The 9,227-nt window shown below is 39.4% G+C and overlaps 1 protein-coding gene across 1 annotated transcript in view; it reads right to left on the reverse strand.

The window, feature by feature from the left end:
* The window catches only part of Ptpn22 (protein tyrosine phosphatase non-receptor type 22), a 62,261-nt gene extending 54,211 nt beyond the window's left edge, over positions 1 to 8,050 (reverse strand). The window contains exon 1 of the mRNA XM_063226125.1: positions 7,686 to 8,050. Within this exon, the coding sequence (XP_063082195.1) occupies positions 7,686 to 7,772 (87 nt within the window). The 5' untranslated portion in view covers positions 7,773 to 8,050. The remainder of the gene's footprint in view (positions 1 to 7,685) is intronic.
* Between the last annotated feature and the right edge of the window lie 1,177 nt (positions 8,051 to 9,227).

Below are 9,227 nucleotides of genomic sequence, written 5' to 3' on the forward strand. Positions count from 1 at the left end.
AAGAAATCAAGACCAAGTTTCTTGCATAGATTAGTAAGTGAACTTGGAGAGGAGGTGAGGAGGGGAAAGGAAGGGAAGAGAGAAGAAAGGAAAATAAAGAGGGAAAATGAGGAAAAGAATGTTTGTACTTTGCGTTGAAAGGGTGCATTATTGTATACAAGACAGCAGAAATTGCAGTTTGGAGAAAGCAAAATAACACCTGAAATGCTTGACTTGTCCGAGCTGGGGAAGACAGAAACCAAAATTGTGCTGTCCCCAGAGTTCTCAAGTGGTTCCTCAATGCCTTACAGCTGCAGGCCAGCGTTACACTAAGCCCCAACAAAACAGAGACAGTGCTGAGTGCTAAGGAGCTCTGCCCTCCAAATCTACATCTAGAGAACAGAGGTACTATTGATGGGAGGCGAGGACAAGCCAGAGCTGGCCATGACGGTACTTGGGATCACCACTAACAAGAGGCAGACTCATGGAGCTTGCTTTCAGGTGCTCTGGTGGGTAGGTGAGTGGATGGGGAGGCAGTAGCCAAACCGGAGTAATGAAAGCAAGAGGTTCAACTTTAAATATGTAAAATATAAGGAAGTGACACAAAATGTGTTTAAAAATATCCTGTGAATAACTGAAAACATAGGACTAGATGGTCCCCAGTAAAAGGCTAGTAATGGGAGTTGAGAGGAATCTGCTTTAGAGATGATGTAATATATTTATTCTGGTGATGGCAGAAAAAAAACCTGCACCTTAATGAGCACAAAAATCAAGAAGTGCTAAGTGTGATCAAGTGATAAGCTGATTCACGCAGATGAGTCATTTCAATTCACTTGCCATGCAGGAGGGACTGTTTACCCCTGTATGGTTGGTTTTGTTTCTATAAATACTCATAGAAACAAGGTATTTCCAGGTTTCCCTGATCTGTTGATGTCTATAGAAGTTGCTACAAATCCACCTGACCTTTTTTTTTTTTTTTTTTTTGTCTTTTTGAGACAGGGTCTTGCTGTGCAGTTCAGGCTGTCCTTGAGCTCACTTTGTAGCGTAGGCTGGTGTTGAACGCAACGATCCTCCTGCCTCAGCCTCCCGGGTGCTAGGATTACAGGCGTGAGCCACCACGCCTGGCTCACCTGACTTCTAGTATGTTTTAAACAACAGTAGTACTTGCATATGGCCTTTGGGCTGAGTATTTCTTTCTACGAGGACTCAATGAATCCTTCATATTTTGTAAACACATCTTCCTATTTAATAAGTACAATATTTACCCTTTCTAGAAACACCTTGCCACCAAGAAATGTCAAATTCACTTTTATTTTCTTCTTTACTGTTTCAGTGGAACCCAAAAACACTAAGAGAAAATTCTAACTATAGATTTTTAAATAAAAAAGTAATATATACTCGGTGGTACTTTTGTTCAGGAACTTAATCCATTCCATGATTCTGGAACAGAAGGCCACATGCAGGAAAGATGGCCACAGTCATGTTCGTTACCTGATGCATAGTTCACAAGCAAAAACAAAATTTTATCAAATGCTTCTGTTTGCGAACCAAATTGTTTATAAACAAAAGTATTTGTGAACAGATACCACTGTTCTCTGAAGTAACATTGTTAAATACAGAGGAATAAAAATAAGATGATAAAAACCATTTATAATCGTATTACCCAGAGCTAACTGGTTTTTGGTTTTTTGGCACTGGGGATCAAACTCACAACCTTGAGCTTGCTAGGCAGGCGCCCATGCCACTGATCTAAATCCTCAGCCCAAGCTAACTGTTCTTAATATTTTGTAACACTACCTTCCAGTGTTTTTTCTATATGTGTGTAATAAAATTGGGATCCTGCTGGGTGTGGTGGTATAAGCCTATAATTCCAGCATTTGGGAGGCTAAGGCAGGAGGATCATTGTGAGCTCTGAGGCCTGCCGGTGCTACATAGACAGTTCAAGGCCAGCCTGAAACACATAGTGAAACCCTGTTGCGCAAAAAAAAAAAAAAAAGGTTAGAATTCCAATATATAAGGTTTTGTAACTTGTTTTTTTCACTTATTAATCATATTCTTAGCTGGGGATTTAGCTCAGTGGCATAAGCAATTGTGAGGTCATAAATTTGATCTTCCATTCAAAAAAAAATCATAATCCTTTATGTTTTGTTTTGTTTTTGAGACAGGGTCTTACTATGTAAATTCAAACTGGCCTTGAACTCATTATGTAGCCCAGACTGGCCTTAAACTCACTGTGATCATCCTGCCTCAGCCACTCGAATGCTGGAATTACAGGCCTGCACCACCATGCCCAGCTATACATTGTAATAGTGGTAGAGTATTCCATTGTAATTTATGTAGATAACCTAAGTTATTTAACTTGTTTCTTTATATTGGTGGATGTTAAATTACTTCTAATATTTCATAATTATAACAGTATCACAGTGTCTTGCTGTTGTATTTTATGTGAGTTAAATCTTTTATTATCTCCTTCAGATGGATTCTTAGAAGTTAAAAAATTTGCTCATATATTTTAACATATATATATGAAATGGTATACAAATTTTGTCTCCAGAAAGATTATACTAGCAATGTATAAGTCTGCATATGTTTTAATTCTGACCAACATTAGAATTAAATAATTAAATATGGGTCCATTTCATAGTTAAAGTTGTAAGAATGGTATTTTTGTTATTTGGACTACATTTGCAATTTCTTCACTCCAAAATAGTTTTTAAAAAGAAGAAAATTTGCTATAACGAAATTAACCCATCTACATGAGGCTGTGTTCATATTTCTGTACCCCATCCAGTCATTGTACATACATATAGATATCCAAGGAACATATATAAAATTGCTCAATTCTTGACTTTTTATATGCAGTTCATAGCTTTACACATGCTTTTTAAATGAAAATGCTTCCCATGCCCCCAATGTACAAAAGAAAAATACACATTTAAAGGATTTTCAATAGAAATATGTGCTGCAAAATTGGCCAGCATACAACACAAGATCGAGCCTTAACTCACATATAAGACCATAGCTGAAATATACATAGCATCAGAACAAAATTAGCTGCTGCAAATGATCAAAGGCATCAAAGAAGATGCCTGTTCCTTTGCAAATTGTAGTTGAGCTGATAAAGAATGTGCTATGGAAGAGTGTGGTCCTCGTTAAGTTTCGAAAAAGTAAAGCAAGATAGCAAGCACTTTTCACTGTGTTCCTACTGCTGTCCTGGGAGAGTGTGGGCCATGAGCCTGAGGTTCAGACAAGAAGATGAAGACATCATCTCGTCAGAGCAGAGGCCACTAAAGTCGCCGTGCTCACCAAGCATTTTCTGATTATAGTTAGCTTTCTATACTTCCTTTTGTACAAAGTGGATAATACACTGGCTAGTCAATGCAAACTTTACTAAATTTGGCACTTACTTGTCTCCCTTAAAAAACTGATAAAGGTCTTCTGGTTTTTGGGGAATTTCTGTGCATCCTGATCCACTCTCTATATAGTAATAAAACTGAATTTATAAACCGGTAAAGCTAATAGACCAGACATAGCTACAATGATTCAAAGTGGATAATGCCACTCAGACTGACTCTCTGACCTCTTTCCATGTATTCTGTGATCACAACAGTAATTGCATCCACAGGTTCTTCACAGAATTAATAAACATGATAGAAAAATTAAGACCCAGCTAGATTTAGCCAGGCCTAGTAGTATCTCCCTGTAATTCAGCACGTGGGAGGCTGAGGCAGGAGGTCCACCATGAGTCCAAAGCAAGTCTGTGCTACAAGTAAGTTCAAGGCCAACCTGAATTACATAGTAAGACCTTGTCTCCAAAATACTAATACTAATACTAAATGTAGAGTCAAAAGAACAAGACATGTAAGGAAACAATTACAATTTTATTTATATTTGGTTCAAAAACAAATAAAAATAGTCTCTGTTGTTTAATGAGGTGCAGTGTTACCTCAGTTCACAAATTTAATTTGTTCTACGACTTTGGAAAAGATGGCCAAGTTTGTGTTTGTGGGGGAAGGAGGGCCACAGTCAAGTTTGTCCTCTGATACAGAATTTGCAGACAAAAGCAAAATTTTATCACATGCTTCTGTTTGTGAACCAAATTGCTTGCAAACAAAAGCATTTGTAAACCAAGAGACCACTATAGAGAGATATAAAGGCAATGCAGTAAAACAACGAAAAATGTATCAAAGATAGTGTTTACTTTTAATCTTTTTTTTTCTTTTTTTGTCTTTTTGAGACAGGGTCTATCTATGCAGTTCAGGCAGGCCTTGAGCTCACTTTGTAGTCCAGGCTGGTCTCGAACTCACAACAATCCTCCTGTCTCAGCCTCCGGCGTGCTGGGATTACAGGCGTGAGCCACTATGCCTGGCTTTACTTTTAATTTTGCAAGGTGCATGATGAGTTGGTATTTGGAAGGCTACCCAAGAGATTTCTGTGATCTGGGCATTGTTCTATCTCTTGCTCACAGTGTGCCTACTTTATTATTGTTTGTATATCTGTATTTAACATGGGATTTGGGGGTTTATCTTATTTTACAACCTTCAAAAGTGTAAAAATTAAGGTCAATGGATAAATTGAAGGTAGAATAGCAAAGAGAGAAAAATACTAATGGCACAAGCTCAAAAATTAGATAGTTTTAGGTGGGTATGGTTGCACATGTCTGTAATCCCAGCATTCTGGGAGGCTGAGACAGGAGGATTAAAAGTTCAAACCTAGTCTGGGCATCTCAGAGACTTAGGGAGACCATGTCTAAAAAAATAAATACATATATACACACATACATAAAGGCTGGGGATGTAGCTCAGTGAAGGCCCAAGGTTCAATGCTTAGTGTACACACATACACAGTCTATTTCAAATCATAGCTCTTTAACCTGTCAGCTTTCTTTCGGTAAGTTGTATGTCTCAGTATATACTACGTGCCTAATACTGTGCTAGTCACAGAAGATACCAAGATAAGCAGAACAAATTTGAACATTAGCTTCAAAGTGTTAGGGAAACAAACGTTAATAAAATAATCACAAATAATCGTAAAATGGAAATTGTGTTAATGCTATGAAAAATATCAGATGGTGCTAACTTATGAAAGATTTGATCAATTCAGAAAGTCAAGAAAGGGCTTGACTTGGTGTTACAGAATCAAGATTTTAAACCATAGAAGTATCAAATTATAGGCTTAAAGTGGGATGTAGGACTTAACCAAGTAGAAGGCTCTCCAATTTGATGGCAGTATTTACCTCATCCAAGCACACGATCTGGCCCTATTCACCCCAACCCACACTCCACCCCAACCCTAAAGCTATTTCTCCAGTGTCTCAGCTCAGCTTTTAGGTGGGGCTGAGGGCAACACTCTGTTTTTCCACTGGAGGACGTGAGTCAGTGAACAGTGAGGTTTCACTTAATCACCATTCAAAAACAAGGTTCTTAAAATCAGAAGCTAGAAAAGTAAGGAAGTGATTAATACAAAAGTCAGGATAGTGATTATCCCTTGGGTAGGGTGGAGTGGGCGGGCCGGGAGGCCTGATGAGAAAGGGGTACATAGGAGGCTTCTGGCTCTGGCATCATTCTAGTTCTTGACCTGGGTGGTGGCTGCATTGATGATGGTTGCTTTATAATTATACTTCCACAGTTTAAGTACTTTTCTAAATGTGTTTTGTAGCTCCCAGTTACAAACAGCTAAAAAAATACAAAGTATAAAAAGTTCTTAAGCAGGCAAAGCATGGCTAGAATTTGTATTATTAAAAGATCATTTGGGTGTTGAAAAGAAAATTAATTCAAGGTGGGACTAGGTTAGAAGCAGAAAACCAATTAAGAGTAGGTGCTGTAATTTGGTGAGTGATTATAAGGACCTGGGCTGAAAAACAGCATGAAATATTAGGGATGCATTGTACATTGTTTTAAAACGTATAAACCAGAGCAAAGTAGAGGCTGGTACTGCCTGTTAGTTTTTTACCTAATGTGTTGGATGTCAGCTCAGGAATTATAGTCCAAGCGCAGGCACATGTCTAAGCAGACTACGAGCTAGGACTTCCTCTTTACCTCCTCTCAGCTCTAGCCAGAGGCTCAGACTGCCTGGCCAGTAGCCATAAGGGCACTTTTTCATGATATTACCTGAGTTGGTGACACAGCATTTTCTATCATAATATCTGATCAATCAATCACAATATCTAATTATTGGAGACTAGAGAATTTTCTATCTAGTACCAGAATTTTAGTTCTAAAGGGCAAAGGCTTTTGTTCATTTTGTTCATATTGTATCCTTGATGCCTCCATCCAAAAGTGATATATAGTTAAGTGCTCAATAAGCATTAATGAATGACCATTTTGTTTTGAGATGGAAGTCTCAGTAAACTTCCCAGGCTACTTTTTTTTTTTTGGTGCCAGGGATCAAACTCATGACCTCATGTTTACCAGGCAGGCATTCACACTGTTGAGCTAAACCCCCGGTCCTAGCCCAGGCTACTCTTGAATTCACAGTCTTCCCTACTTTAACCTCCAGAGTAGTTGGAACCACAAGTGTATACCAGCATGCCCAGCTCATAACTAATACTGATATCTAATCATCACAACAATCTTGCAATGATAGGTAGAACATAAATTATTATCCTCATTTTATAGGTTAGAAAGCAGAGATTTGGGAGATTAAGGAACATGTTTGATTTGTCTGATGACACATCCTTTCTCTTGTTTTTTCCCCTCCTCACACCTGAAGAGCTGGAGTTTGAGTTCTCACAGCACTAAAACACCAACTAGAAGCATTTCAAAACACATGATAGGTTCTATCAGACCTCGTGTGTTATCTGATGTGCCAGGTTATAAGGTAAATTGAGGCCACCCAACTTCCACTGCATCAAATAACCACAGTTCCTTCCCAGGACAGTTATTGTTTCTCTGGGTAATCAAATCCACCTGACCCGGCACTACCCTGCACTCCCATTTCTCTCCACATCCCTCACTGTCTCCACACCTGCATCTCTAAGCAGTAGAAGTTAAGGAAACCTGTTACTGCAAAAACACGTGTTCCAAATTTTTTTCATAGGAAAAAGAAAAAAAGAGGAAAGTGTGGGAGGCTGAGGCAGGAGGACTGCAAATTATAGGACTGCAAGACCATCTAGGCTACATAAAGAAGCCAGCCTCGACTGCTGAGCAAGATCCTGTTTTAATGAATATCACCCCCTCTCAAAAAAAAAAGAGAGAAACAAGAAAGTGGTAATGAGTAGTTTTGGTATTCCTCAAAAACATCTGGCATCCAAATGGAATCTCATGGAGAGACTAAAAACATAATGTATCATAAAAAGTTAATCTTGGACCCTTTCCTCTTCCTATTAATTACCATTATAATTTGAAGCATAAGCTATAACTCAGATACCTAGGAAATGCTGAACGTTCAGTTAACATTTTATACATCAGGAATTGTGTATCCTGTGGGATGTATACATCAGGAATTGTGTATCCTGGGGGATTCCTAGTCAAACTCCGAAAGACCCACAAAACAAACAAGAACTGTGTTAAAACCTGTATTTTTTTGAGAAAACACTTGAAATACACTCAAAACATTCAGAGAAATTAAATTTTTAGGCTACTTTCTTCCCCTCCAAGGTGTGATATTCACTTTATCCCAAAAGCACTTTAGTCCCGGAGATTTAGACCACCATAGCTTGTTAAATAGTGTATGCAGCGACTCCCAGAGCGTCACACAGGACTCACCAGAAATTCATTTGCAACTTTCTCTTTGCTCATTTTCTTGTTTTGGGCCTCATCCAGGAACTTCTGCAGAATTTCGCGCTGGTCCATGCTGCAGAGCAAAAGAAAGAGTCTGCCCGAGGGTTGAGGGAGGGCATGTCAAATGTGTGTCATGGCCGAGACAACACCAAAGCCACTGCCGCCGCCCGAGCACAGCATGCTGAAGGTTGTGGTTTACTGACTTCATCACAAGCCCTAGAGGAAATTAGTACGAAACCAGCCTCTGTGGTCACACAACAAAGCCATCAGCTCACTCCAGGGCCCTAGCGCCTTCCTTCTCAACAAAAGAACCTGATGCAATTCAAGTTTTTTAACAAACAAAATGCTAACCAAAACATACAGTGTGGTCTGCTTAGCTCTGAGACTGTTCCACTCCATCACCTTTAAGCAAAACTCACCCAGGTTGAATTACAGCTCTCACAAATGAGGGCTGCGTCTTCCATTTCCCCAGTGAGCACAAAAGCCCTGCCGACGCGGTTTCCTCTGCAAAGTTCAGTTAGGTCCAGGAAAGCAGAGAGATACTGGAGTTACACAGTTGCTTCCCAGGCTGTTCTTTGCAGTTTCTTGTCAGCAGGATTGATGGCAAACTTCTGCTCATCAGAGAAGGCATCTTTTTTCAAAACTGGGTTTCTTTTCTCTTCTCTGTGGTACTGAAGTTTAACGCAAGGCCTCATGCTTGCTAGACTATTACTCTACCACTGATCTACATTGCTAGACCTTCAAACACAAAGAAAAATTTTTCATTTTGAGACAGTTTCTCCCTAAGTTTCCAGGCTGGCCTTGAGTTTATGGTATTCCTGCCTCAGTCTCGTTAGTAGCTGGGATCATTGGTTACCATGCCCAGTTTATTCTGAAATTTTAAGTCGGCCATATTGACTTCAAATTCTTCTTTGGATGAAGCAAACAAAGTCAGTTGCTTCTAACAGTTTGTCATTCTCAGGACTGAAGAAATCCTAATCACCACTAAGGGAAGTACAGTCGACTTCAGCATCTCTTCAATCCCCCTGCAATTTTATGCTCTTCACTTGGGTTCCGAGTGTAAAGACTAAGGTGCTGTTCTATGTACAGCCTGGAGAAGCTGGACCTGACAACAGCACTAGACATGGCCGTCAGCCTGCTATCCCTTAGATTGTAACATTGGCAAACTGTGGAGCAACAAAAAGAAAGTCAATCAAGTACTTTGGTGACAACAGTACATCTTTTAGGTCAGAAAGTCTGAAGAGAACTGATACTAGCTTATACTTATAGGTATTCAGGAAGATGACACAAGAGTATTCTTGAGCCCAGTAGTTTGAGGCTACTCTGCACAACACAGAGCAGCCTCATCTAACTATGAAAATAAAGCTGAGAAATGGTTTCTATCAGACATTTTTACTTTGCAACTTGTCTTGGGAAAAATATTGTTTCAGAAAACCATCCTGTGCATATGGCATTTTGGTCCTGCTAGGCAGGCTATTCTAGGAAAAGCTTCCAGATAACAGCTTACATAAATTTTCTCTTCTGTGG

Source organism: Cavia porcellus, unplaced genomic scaffold (genome assembly GCF_034190915.1).
Source record: "Cavia porcellus strain 051 isolate PalLab524CR breed Dunkin Hartley unplaced genomic scaffold, mCavPor4.1 scaffold_1, whole genome shotgun sequence".
Taxonomy (NCBI): domain Eukaryota; kingdom Metazoa; phylum Chordata; class Mammalia; order Rodentia; family Caviidae; genus Cavia; species Cavia porcellus.